This window comes from Dermacentor silvarum, chromosome 9, assembly GCF_013339745.2.
Source record: "Dermacentor silvarum isolate Dsil-2018 chromosome 9, BIME_Dsil_1.4, whole genome shotgun sequence".
NCBI lineage: Eukaryota > Metazoa > Arthropoda > Arachnida > Ixodida > Ixodidae > Dermacentor > Dermacentor silvarum.
This window is the reverse complement of record NC_051162.1, coordinates 130,567,621-130,581,069: the sequence shown is the minus strand read 5'-3', so window position 1 is coordinate 130,581,069 and position 13,449 is coordinate 130,567,621. Positions and strand designations below refer to the sequence as shown.

Sequence of the window (13,449 nt, the reverse complement as noted above, 5' to 3'; positions counted from 1 at the left end):
GAACCAAAGCGGAACGTATTGTGCGACGATCCACTCGGCGATACGATCGCCCATCTTGAAAGTGATCTGCGACGGGGAGAGTCGGCCGCACGCTGTGTTTTCACCGCTTATATTTCACGTTGAAGCAAGAGGCGTGCTAGCACGAAGGTCAATTCACTCGCCGCGCTTTGTCACTCGCGTTTTGACAGCTAGTTTCCGTGGTCAACGAGCGAGATGTGTTCATGTTTGCTTATGCGTGCTTGACGCCGTGTTTGTTAATTTAGTTAGTAAGCAAATGTTTGCAAGTTTATACGGCCGATAAAACTGCTATCCTTATTTTGCACAGCTGTCTACTAATTTGCTATTGCAATCGATGCTTCGCCTTTCAGGTGAAACTGCAACTTTTTTTATTCATCGCAACTTTAGTGCATCAGGAGTAAATCTTAGTTTTTTCCAAATGAGAGAAAGTTGTATTTCTGTATGAAATCATGAGGTGCGCGTTACTGTAAAGAATTTTTGTTTTCGGTCACGGAAAACGGGTGCGTGTTACAATTGAGGGCGCATTAAAATCGAGTAAATACGTACATATATAGCCAAAGGACATAGCAGGCAACTTTGATGAATTCTAGCAAATTCAGTCGTATGCGGCTCATACGAACATGTTGTGGGGGAAGATAAGCTTGGGAGATTAACATAGAAGCTAAGGGCAGTGCAGTGAGCAGCTGAACGAAAATTTATAGATATATACTAACGCTAACAGTGGTATGGATGAGAGAGCAAACAGGTGTAGCCAATATTCTATGTGGTTGAGATTGAGAGGAAGAAATGAGGTTGGAGAGGCCATGTAATGCCTAGGACATATCACCGGCGGTCTGTTAGAGGTGTTGTGATGAAATTAGGAAATTCACAGGCGTAGTATTGTGTCTGCTGACATAAGATGGGGGTTTGGAAATGCTGGAAGAGGTCTGTCTCCTGCAGTGGACATCAAATAGACTGCTGATGACTGTGAGTAAAACTAGTGAGACACACGCAGTGGGGTTTGTAGTAGATCGGAGTTTGCAGTGACCTGCTTTACCACTGCTCGTCGTGAATTCCCTTGGCACGCATTTTAACTCCTCAGAGCTGACGTCCGAGTTCCTGGCCATCCTGGACAAGTGCCCGAGCCGGCTCAAGCGCAAGATCATGAGCATTGGAGCAGGGAGCAGCGGATCAAGTGCTACGGGGGCACCGACACCAGTTGCCACAACACCCAGCACCAGCGGAACTGCTTCATCATCTTCATCCTCCCGGAAGGTGTGTACACCATCAATTTCTCACTGCTTGCTGACAAATTTATTTCTGTAGCAGTGCAGAATTAAAAGGCATGTGGCGGTAAACGTAGAACTTGCAAAAGCACACTATCAACAGGACAAGGAAACGAGCCTTTCTTAAAGGAAGCAACAGTGTCAGGTCTTTGGCTTGGTCCTCATTGCATTAAGAACTCTTGATACCTAGCACAAGGGCCGTGACCACTTAGAGACAGGCTTATCTTTGTGTCTGATTGATAACTTAATTTCCTTGCTCTTTTCGTTGGTGTATATAAACGTCAGTTGGAAGTAGCACCATGTTTGTTGTACAGTAAAATCACGTTAATGCGACCCTTGTTAATTTGAAAAATCACATTCAGACTGCTCCTCCGGTACCACCAGCAAGAGATGCATCATAACCGTTTACCTCCTATAGGCGAGATAAGGTCGTACATAAGTTTTGCACATCTGCTACCAACAAGCTATGATAAAAAGGATCAATTCATACTACGGAATTCGATATGAGCATCCATGTGTCTAGCTCTTTTTTTGGTCACAGATGGCGCTTCAGAAAATTACGTCATTTTTAAAATTGGAGATGAAAAAGTTGCCGTGTGCTGCATGAGGTCATTGCTGCATGTAATGAAAGTTTTTGTAAAGCGCCGAAAATGAGCAATCAGTAAAGTTTTTTGTAACTCTAAAGCATCAGTCATATTTAAATCCTAAAGTAATGGTGATATTACAGAGCTTCTCTATTCGAGCTTTGAATCTAGGTAGACAATGGATGCAAGCATATGTGAACACTCTACCATCTTTGCCTCGCCATTGCTTTTTATGTGGCAAAATTCGACACATTTATCTTGCACAAGAAAGACAGGCATAGAAATCGCTCACATTTGGATTTCCGCCTAAACATCATGGAAGTATTGGTGTCTGGAAGCATTGGTGTGAAAATCAATCAATCCTTTATTTTCAAACAGAAGTTCGAAGTACAGTTTGTATCCGCAACCAAGAAGTAGTGGGACACATACGAAAAGCTTAAATGTAAAATATCTCCTACATTTACATTGCATAATATGGCGTAAATATTACTTCAAAGGTGCGAGAGATCTGAACCTATTCACCGCCAGGCGAGAGAAGTGACATGTTTCTGCGACCAGTGGCCATAGCGCGTATCACTTGCACTCACGGCAAAAACATAGTGTGTCACCTACTGGAAACGCAAGTAACATGGGATTTGATGTAAACTTGAGTCCACAAGTTGTAGTTTTATTAATATACAGGGTGTTTCAGCAGACCCTTTCAAAAATTTTTTTAAGCGTTGCCTGTGGCAAATAGCACAAGAGGCAGACCTTACTTGCACACAAAATTGAAATGCATAATTGACTAATTCAGAAAAATTCACTAATGAAGTTTTCCCTAATATAAGTTTTAACTAATTGGAAGTTTTAACTAATTACCTTATGGGTTATATGGCAATTTACAAATTCTAGCTGTGGAGTTCGAAAGGCACCCACTTGGAACGACATCACTTTCAAGATATTGATTCCCGAACATTGCGGAGAAAAGCATTGGCGTTCCGGTTACTTTCTTAACAAAACATCATTTTGTGTATTGGAGCACAAAAGTAACTGGAACGCGAATGCATTTCTCTGCAAAGGTCGAGGATTAATATACCGAAACAGGTGTCATCCTGAGAATTTGTTCCAAGTGGTCACCTTGCGAACTCCCCAACTAGAATTCTTAAATTGCAGTATGGGCCATAAGGCTCAGCCACGGCACGGGTAAAGGAGGAGATGTGCGCCTGTCTGCCTTCTGCTCCCTCCCATAGCAAGTGCTTGATCATGTTACTGCGCATTCGCCCCCTGCCTACCCTCTCTTTGCACTGAAAGAATTGTCACCTCTCGTGTATCTGAGCTGCTGGGCACCTTGCAGCCTCAAAGTTGTTTACCGATGCCACAAATGGCGCACAGGTGTTTCCTACATAACAGGTCCTGGCGCGTGCACTCAGCATCTTTTGCCGGTCAATCTTTTAATGCGGAGGGACACTAGCAAATAACTTTGGTCCTCGGCCAACATTTTTATGCCTTCTTGTTATATTTTATCAGCCATACTCCAAGCACATACTTGAAATGGCTGATAACTTGGTTAAATTGAAACCGTGTCATGAAATTATACTTCATTAAATCGCAAAAAAATACAGTTTTCAACGGAACTATGGTTAGGAAATGAAAATAGTTTGTTACATTGTAGATTTCGTTAAATCGAGGTTCGTTATTATCAAGCTTTGAATTTATTTAGTTTTCAGCATAGTGTCCATATATCTTTCCTGAAATTTTCACGTGCCCTTAACAGTCGTGACATTTCCCACTCGCCAAATTTTTTAAAATCAAAGGCCCCAAAAATAAAGGCTTTTTGGATGCATTGCTGTGCATGTGATCAAACCTACTTGGTGCACCTTCACAGGAGGCCCATGCGCAGCAGAAGAGAGACGAGAGGGCTGCAGCCTGTGCTAGTCACGAGCAGTCCACTTCAAGTGAGGCTCCTGCTAGCAGCGAAAGGCAGTCTGCTTCCAGTAGCCACGGCAGCAACCGGAAGCCACCCTCAGACCCAACCATGCATCGAAACGCCAAGGTTCCGCCGCATCATGGATCATCGCAGCGGTCGCCAGGGCTGGCGCAACCGCAGACTGGCAACCAGGGTGCCGAGCACCTCCTTTCTCCTGGCAAGCGAAAGGCCCAGGAAGGGTCTAGCAGTCACGGTTCTCAGCCGCTTTCACTGGACGCATACCGAGACAAGCGCTATCGCCAAAAGGGTCAGCAAAAGCTTCAGCCACCTCCAACCGACCGGTCTGAGTCGCATCACGGAGCCGTGTCTCACCCTCCTCATCAGGCTCCCTCGTCACATTCTCAAAGCAGGCATCACCAGCCCCACCCTGAGCCGACCTTTGACATGAGTGCGTCTGCAGCACCACGGCCGTCGGCTTCCGCTGCCGACAGCGCCAAGCCAGAGCCACCAGCCGCGCATGTCAAACAGGAGCATGCCTTCGATGACACAAGTGGATTTAACTTCAACTTTGCCTCTCACTTTGGTGGCGATGGCGGTGACTCGTCCATCGACAGCTTCTCCTTTGGCCTGGACGGGCCGGACATGATGCCTGCCATTTCACCGCTGCAGTTTGATGCTGATGACAGGAGCAACTCGCAGGATGTACTCATGACAGTGTCGCAGTTGCCACCACCGGTGGTGCCACCGCCCCCAACAGTGCAGGTCGAGGAGAGTAATGGCCCACTGAAAACAGTGGCTCCCCCGCCTGTTGCGGCGCCACCCGCAAAAGCGGAGCCCCGCACTCCCCCACTGCCACCGCCGAAGGCACGGCCCCCATCTCCCCCGCCGCCACCAAAGCCACTCCCGGCAACCCCGCCGCTCCCGCCTCAGAAGTCGCGGCCTTCCACACCCCCACCTCTAGCTGCACAGCCACCACCTGCAGCACCACCGGCACCAATTGTTGCTCCACCGGCAGCCGCTGTTGTTGAGAAGCCGGAAGTCAAGCCTGAAGTGGTTGCACCCCCAGTAAAGGACAAGGAAAAAGAGAGGTCCGAACGAAAGGAACGCAGAGAAAAGCACAAGCACAAAGAGCGTTCGAAAAACAAGCACTCATCCCCAGGCAAACACGGCGGAGGAGACAAGTCTTCGGAAGGAAAGTCTCACGGTGGTGACAGGGTGCCCGACGCGGCTGCTCACCACACAGCGAGCAATGCCATCGATGCGCAAGCTGCCACGAATCAAACTGCAGATGGCATGCCCGTGGCTGATTCAGAAAGAAAAGTGGAACGCAATGGCCTCAGCAAACACGACCGCAAGTCTTCTAGTAGCTCAAAGTCCGAAAGCTCGCGGAAGGAGAAGTCCGAGAGGCGGGAGAAAGAGCGCCGGGAGGCGTCGAGGGAAGAAAATGGCAATAGGTCATCGCAGCCAAGCGCTGGCGGTGGCCTGAAGATCACCATTAGCAAAGAGAAGCTTCAGCAGTCAGGCAGCGGATTGACGGGCAGCCCGCCGCGGGAGGCCCTGAAGATCAAAATCCCCAAGCTCAAAATTGTTCCGCCCACGCCAACACCGCCCCCGCCTCCTCCTCCAGCTGACGGAGGAGAGTCTGGCAAGGGACCCCACACTCCGCCACCTCCCCCTCCGAGCACGGGCCTCAAGCTCAAGATCAGCAAGGAGCGGTTGAACAGCGGCCGTAAGAGGGACCGGCGGTCCGACGATGGGGAGCATCGTGCCCGCTCGCCCAAGTCGAGAAAGGTGTCCTCCGTGCCTGTGCCGCCACCTCCACCACCACCGCCTGGACCAAGCTACCCGGCACCACCCGTGGCGCCCTCTGGTGGCAGTGCCAATCATGTGCCACCCCAGTTTCATCAAGGCTACGTTCCTGCGCCTCAGTTTTCGGCCCCGCCGCCCCCGATTTACTTTCAAGGCCCATACGGCTATGTGCCACAACCTCCACCCCCTATGCACATGGCGCCAGGTGCGTACCAGGTTCCCCAGTACTTCGGCATACCGCCCCCGCCGCCCCCTGTTGACCCGCCATTACCGAAAGAGCCGCCACTCCCACCCCCGCCACCACCTTCAGAGTGAGCGGGGACTTTCTAGGCTAGGTTTTTATACAAATGTGTGCATCCCACACCACTGGAGGCCGCCCACCCCTTGCGAGGATGACTGTTTTCCAGAAGTGGCTGTGCCTCCGGTTTTCCCTAACTTATTCAGGAACACACAATTATCGGGCTCGGTTCTCTGCTTTCCAGGATCACGCGAGCGTAACTGCTCAGGTCGTGCTGTGAGAATGTGTGTACTGTGGTCCATGTGTATAGCAGTGCCGTTGTCCCAGACGAAATATTGACATCTTTAGAGTTGTTGATGCTTTGTGAGTGGTGTGTGTGTGAGAGAAGCCTGGATTTCTAGTGTGTGTTGAGTCTTTGGTGGTTTGCCACACTGTGTTGTTGCGCTGTGGCATCAGTTCTTTTTTTCTTCCCTTCCACGATACCGCCCACATGTGAGATGGCGACCTGCGTCGAACGCTGGTGGCTTCCTTGTTACCGCAACACCTGTGCGGCCGTGTACATAGTAGCAAAGTGGGAACTCTAGGAGAGTTGTGCTTAGCGATGGGGAGGGATTTGTATGCTGCCGCGGCATAGGCCACGCCGTGTGGCATATCTGGGATAATGGGGAAGGGGGGTGTAGAGTGCATTGCGACTCTCAGGTTAGGCACCATCGGAGCTGTTTTCTTTGAATTCAAGAAGCAAAAGAAAAAAAAAAGTGAAAAAAAAAAGTTGTCGAAGTTTGCTCAGTGTGAGTTGTACATAGTGTAATGTCTGTATATACTATAATGTTGAAACATGCAGTGTTGTGGTTGATGTTATGTTGCATTCAGCTGTGTGTTGCAATAGAAGTCACCTGAACTTAATTTTTTTCGTGTGTGTGTGTGTGTGCCCACTCCTGACATGGCTTGTGCGGCTTAGTTTTCTTTTTTCTTTTTCTTTTGAAGCTGGTTGCTTCTTCAGCCAGTTGTGTTCAGGAGTTACTGCGGCTGGCAGGACCCTCTGTTTTGCTCCTGCTGTGTAAATAAAGATTCACTTGATTGACACTTACAGTGTTTTGTGATCCTAAGTGGTCTGTTAAGTATAGTCTTCAGCAGAAGTTCCCAGGCCAAAGTACTTTGTGACCAGATTGCACTAAGAGCCGACCGCTGCAGTCAACACTGGCAACCTGTTGACAGTGCAGTTCTAGGCTTGTGTGGGCCTGTGTAACAAAAAATTATGCAAGTGCCATCAAGCATGTTGGTCATCAGCTAGCTTTTCGTATGTACTTTATAAATGTCAGAAAAAAAAAACTGAAAATATGGAACAAATTACTTATTCGGGTTGGCCTGGTAGCTCTCCTGACATAGTACATAGTTTGTAGTGTACAGTTAACGTAGCGAAAGTGACAGGAGCAATAACTGTGGGACTGTTGTAAACATCTGGTGCGTGTTCTTATGGTTGGTACCGAGTTCTGTACGGGTGTCACAAGATGTCTGTACGGGTGTCAGCCAGAGGGGGATTGAATTTACCGACTGTGATTGGCTTCCTTCCGCAGCTTGTGCAAGTCAACCAATCGCCAACAAGAAATTCAATCTTGTTTAAAAAGAGTGATTATTGGGTTCACGTTGCAGTTTAAACAGTTTTTCACATCATGAGCATGACAGGCGTTTCCAAAAAAAAAAAAAAATTCAAATGTCTTTAAAACCGTGCTTTGGACCTACAAAACACTTCGCTATACTTCGTTTAAGCATACGTCTTGGAATGGAACAGGTTTTAACATGTTAAGTAAAAGAGAACCTTTATTTCACTATGAATTCAGCCACTTCACTGCTGGGGTTCTTTAATTTATTTATTGGTGGGGGTGTCTACCACAGCTGCTGCAGAGTCTAGAACCTCCTGTGCAGTCTTTGCTGTTGCTTCGACTGGTGCTCCCTGTTCGCACTACAGCATGATTGCGGAGCAGAGGGCAGTCACGGCACCACAACATGCATTCATTGTAAGGCAACAAATCAGCCGGCGGGAATGCCTAAATTACTTCGTTTTACAGGCAAATTTATTGTGGTCTTTTGCTATACTGTTATTCACATTGGTTTGGGAAAGGATTGCAATACTTTTCTGTGTTACCTTAAAAAAATATCTACAATGCCATTTATGCAAGATGTGGAACGTGTCTGGTCTTACAAGGTATTGTGAATTTTTTCCACAAGTTTTTGACTAGGCGTTGTTTTAGGGAAGCTGTCTGCTGGCAATTGCTGCCATGTCCTTGCAGCCTTCGCCTTTCCCCTGTTCCTACTGCATTCAAAATGTGTGCTGCACCTTCACTGAACAATGCTCACCAAGCCCAGCCCACCGTTGTGCCTCGTTTTGATTGCGTGCCGTAAATATAGCATCATGGGTCAACAACTGTCCTGGTTGGAATATGCCAAGGAAACGGAGGCCCACTTCGGGAGTGGCATAGAATTAGGGATCGTAAGAAATTTGTGGGTTTGATTGATGCTCTTCAGGGGCGAAGAAAGGTCCTTGGCAGAGGTCTTTGTCCTGTAGTTAGCCTCATAATAATGCTTATTCGGGATGTTCTGGCTGTGCATGGGAAATGGGGGGGGGGGACAAATTAGCAATGCATTACAAGCTCCGCGTACAAAACAGCACTGTACTTGACCCCTATGCCTCCGCACTACAAAACTTGGTTCCTGAAAAGTGCCAATATTGAAAGGGGTTTGCCTGTGCTGTGACATCAAGAAAATGAGTGAACGGAATTGGATAGCTCATCTACAGGGTGTTTCAGTGAACACTTTCAAAAATGTTTAAAGGTTGCCTGCGGCAGATAGCACAATTCTAGTTCATGAGCTGGTCTACTCGAAGAGGCGGACATTACTTCTTCCACAAGAAATTGAAATGCATAATCGAATAATTAGCAGAAATTCACTAAGTTTTTAATTAATTACCTGATGGCCCATATTTCAATGTACAAATTGTAGCCGTGGAGTTCGCAAGGCCACTTGGACCGAAGTTCTCGGGATGACACCAGTTTCGAGATATTCATTTCCGAACTTTGCGGAGAAATGCATTGGCGTTCCAGTTAGGTTCCAAAACGTCGCTTTTTGCATTGAAGAACAAAATTAACTGGGAACGCCAATGCATTTCTCCGCAAAGTTCGGGAATTAAACTCTCGAAACTGGTGTCATCCTGAGAATTAATTCTAAGTGGATCTGCCTTGTGAACTCCACGGCTACAATTTGTAAAATGCAATATGGGCCATCAGGTAATTAGTTAAAAACGTAATTAGTAACTTTCGTTAATTAGTCGATTATACATTTTAATTTCTTGTGCAAGTAATGTCCGCCTCTTCGAGTAGACCAGCTCATTAACTAGAATTGGGCTATCTGCCACAGGCAACCTTAAATAAATTTTGAAAGTGTTCGCTGAAACACCGTCTTGCGCTGGAGTTCGAGGTATAGTAGCGGCGCCTGGTGGCGGCGAAAAACGTTACCTGGGTAGTAGCAGCTTGCGTAGTATTGAGCCCTGGCTGTGGCGAAACACGTTTCTAGCGGGAGTTTTGCGTCGATCCGCACTTTTTTATGCCCGTGTGTGCGAAGAGGCTCGTCACTTCTCACAGACCATGCCGACCCTGCTGCGAGCTGGCCGCAGCCTATAGTTTAACGAAAACGGACTCTCCGTGTGCCGTGGGACGTAATGCTGGAAGCAGAAGACATCGGCGACACCGATCCGGAGAGACCTAGCTCAGCCTCGAAAAAGCGTCACGTTGCTGCTGCGTCGTGGGCTGCCATGAACAAGAAGGCCTGAATCCCAACATAAGATTCTACCGTTTTCCTTCGGGGCCTCGCGAAGCGGAGCGTCGGGCGCGCTGGATAGCTGCGGTTCGTCGTCGCGCTGGGAGAAGTGAAGTGACCAGGTGTGTGCATATGACCACAAATGGTCGGGCTGATTCGGTGACACTTCACTACCCTACTACGAGCAGCACAGTTAGTTAAATGTGCTCATCGTTGACCTCAAGCCAGTACGTCTGAGGCAGCGCAGCAAGGTAGTATTGATTACAGCACATCGATGTTCGAGCGCTGTCATTAAAACCTACATCAAGCAAGCAGCGCACGAGCTCGCGCCTGCAGCGCGATTCGCACGTACGTTACTGCGAGTTCATATGCATTGCATCAGTTATTTATCAGTTGCTAAAGGGACAGATGGCCGCTACTACAGCGGAGGCTTGTCAAGCGGCATGCAGTCGACAAAGATTGCAGGAGGCCGCCGTTTCGCGGCATGCTGAAAGACCGCTGCCGACGCGGCGCGTACCGTCGCGCGCTCGAGCAGTTCCGTACACACGATGTCTGCTTATCGCTGCTGTGAATTCATTTATAGCAAGCATTTATTTCCTTGCGTCTGTGCGCCTGAATCTAGCAGCGTGCAAAGCTTACCCGAAGTTCAACTTCGTACGTACTTGGCTCGCTTCACTTGCGATTGACACCGCGCTAAAACTTCGCCGCTTATTTCTTGAACGGCTTACACGTATTCGGCGTTGCATAATTTCTTGCCTTTACGCAGCGTGCCACCTCTGAAAAAATCTTCGGCGCCCGATATTCACTTCAAGCCGTGGTACAACACAACCATTACATTACATTACATGCAAATGCCACTTCTTATCCTACCAAGAACGTTCTTGAGATTTTTATATTTAAAAAAATCATGTGTATGTTAATTTGTTCTTTTTTGTTTCGTTTTTAGCGCAGTTCTGTGATTATATATACTATTTACCGCTTATCTATAATACTTTCGCTACTTTAATTGTTTAGACTGCTAATTATTGCAATACATTTTTTTTTTTGTATTGGACCCATCACTGGTCGCTTTAGGCTATGGGACCAAATATCTTTGTAAGCATTTTCCATATTATTGTGTAATAAAATTCCCCTTTCATTGATTTGATTTGAACCGAAAGACCGAGCTCGGTACTACCCAGTTTAGGACAGAGGGCGCTTTTTAGCGCCATTTCGCAGCGCCCCCTGGGCAACGCAGGAGCCCCATACAGATTCTATTTTGAGTAAGACAACTGTGTATTTGTCACTGCATTCGATTCTTAGGTCGTCGGCGGATAGAAGAGGTCAAAGAGAAACACTAAATCACTTTCGGTTCTTGCTGTTCATAAACTATTTCATTTTGCAGAAAGAGATTGATTGTTTGCTAGAAGAATGGGAGGCCCAGTGTCCTATTATGTAAGGATTCGATTCGCGATCTGTTCGCTCGTTTCCTCACTGGCTCGGAAGCCGTCATCACTGAAATAAGCCACTCGACGTGCTGCGTCCTTTTAGCATTGGAGCCATTGAACTCAAAAAGAATGAACTGCGAAAGGAGTCGCTGAATACAAAATACGGCCCCAAGGATCAACATTTAAAAAAAATTTGTGCCGGAACGCCAGCACCGGTACGTCGCTGACTTAGAAGTATTTTGCCACATTTGGGCTAGCGCAGTAACAGTTCTGAAAACCTGCCGAGTTTAGGTTTTCGCTCCTTTAGAATGCAATGAAGTCGATCTTTGCCGATGAACAGTGAGGGAAGCCCGAGGAGATGCTGTCAAGATTTCTGACGTCACAGTGAGCTGTAGCGGAAACTGAGGCGGTGTCGCCACGCATCTTTAGTTTTTTGCGTCTTTTCAGGCCTACCTACCTGTGGCGTCTTCTTACGGTAGGGGTCGCGTTTTTGGTATTGTAACAATGTAATTTACTAATACAGCCCAACATATCTTCCTTTGGTGTCTCTCTTATTACGCGCAGACATGCCACTCGTTATATGTAGCAATTTATGCATTGAGCAATTTAACGTTCCGATGCTTGTGTGTCTACCTTCCGGACTTCGTGCGTTATTGGATAATGGAAGCGCGGCTTCCCACTCTTTTTGAAGGACTTGAATTGGAAGCGGAACACAGGAGAGTGGTAGCATAGAATAGAACGTAGACCCGAGTGCAAGTGCCCTCTTTATAAAGGAAGAAAAAAAAAGTAGGAGAATAGCGGGGCCCGGAAAAAGGGGAATACGGGACGCGGGGCGTTGCGTTAACAGCCCAACGCAAACACGCCAATAAGCGGAGCACCCTGCGAATTAGTGAAAGAAAGCAGAGTGGCAAGACCCAAAAGAGGAGCAAGCTGAAATGAACGAAAAAAAGAAAAGAAAAAAAAAAAGCATTGAACGTGTGGCGCCACCTAAATTCCCCGAGGGTAACGTTAGCGTTGCTTAGAGAAGCATAACTGAAAAGAAAGGAAGCGTCCCGGTCGACCGCCACAGCTCCAAAGCGCCAAAAACGATAATGTGTGGAGGGGATCCAAGCGCGACTCGGCTGTAATCAAGGGCGACGGGCAGGACCAGCGTTGCCGCCTATCGCTGACAGAGGGCGCGGGAGTTTCCACCGCAGCAGCGCGCTCGCATCGTCTCCGGTTACAGCCAGTAGCGCACCCAGGATCTCTGCCAGGGGAGGGGGGGGGGGGGGGGGGGTGGTTGACAGTTTGCCAATACCATTTAAACAGCACTAATTTCGATTTCTTCACGGGAAATTGTCAAAAAATGCGCTTTTTGCGAGTGTGCAGACGATTGCGCGTCTTACATCTTAGTTGCAGTAGTTAAATGCGCAAGTAAAGACAAGGGGTAAACAAAAGGGGGGGTTAAGTCGGCCTCAGGGGGGGGGGGGGGGTTACAACCCCCCCCCCCTCCAATGGTGCGCCACTAGTTACAGCGCTGTCTCGTCTGCTACTACACTGTAGCGCTGCCAGTAGGACGGAACACTAGCGAGCACAGACGTCGCAGACGCTGATCAATCTCTAGAAGTTCTTAAACTCTGTACTTGCAACACTCTGCGTAAGGCCCCGTCCACACAAAAAAAAAAAAAAAAAAAAACAGCAATTTCTTCAAAAAAAGTTCGACTTTTTCAATTATTACGTCATCTAACCAAAATGGCTTTCTGCTAACAATAATGTTTCACCGACAAATGCGCGCTGTGTGGTCAACGGTGGCGCTAAGGCAGTTAACCGCGAAAAATTTTCCCGAGATGGTCGGATCTTGAATGTCGGTTTAGGTATACTTCATGGTTAAAAGAACCGTGGATCGATGCGGCATGAGGGGTCTGGTATGGCGAGCAGGGGTGTCGGTAAGAGGAGGGCACCTCAAACGGTTCTTAATTAAATCTAAGTGGCCGTATCCGCCAGCACGACTGACGGCCGCACGCTCTGCCGCCCCCCCCATACTTGCATTGTGGCAGGGAATGGTTGTGACTGTACGCGGTGTGGAGGTGTGACAAAAAGGGAATGGAAAGAAAAAAAAGGAAGAATCGTCGTAACACTGGCTTCGTATGCGCGGGTAGAACGGGTGTTTCTAATCGATGCTTTCTCTTGCGGTATTATCCTTGTCCCTTCTCGTGGCGCGCTGATGGTCGGTGAACTTTCCCGCGAGGGTTGTGCAAAGAAAAAGTTACAGTGTCATTTCACTTCGTGAACGCGGGTGACGCTCAAGCGTATGGGTGCTATATAGCGCACACGAAGCTATCGGCTCTTGGTACGCCTAGACTCTGCATCACAGATCGCTTTCAAGATAGGGCGCGAGTGCGGCCGTGCCATA

General features: G+C 47.9%; 1 protein-coding gene across 2 annotated transcripts in view; it reads left to right on the top strand.

The window, feature by feature from the left end:
• The window catches only part of LOC119464300 (cyclin-T-like), a 31,088-nt gene extending 24,185 nt beyond the window's left edge, over positions 1-6,903 (top strand). For both annotated transcript variants that reach the window (XM_037725208.2, XM_049656315.1), the window contains 2 exons: positions 1,100-1,272; positions 3,732-6,903. In XM_037725208.2, the coding sequence (XP_037581136.1) occupies positions 1,100-1,272; positions 3,732-5,897 (2,339 nt within the window). In that variant the 3' untranslated portion in view covers positions 5,898-6,903. The remainder of the gene's footprint in view (positions 1-1,099; positions 1,273-3,731) is intronic.
• The last annotated feature ends 6,546 nt before the right edge of the window (positions 6,904-13,449 follow it).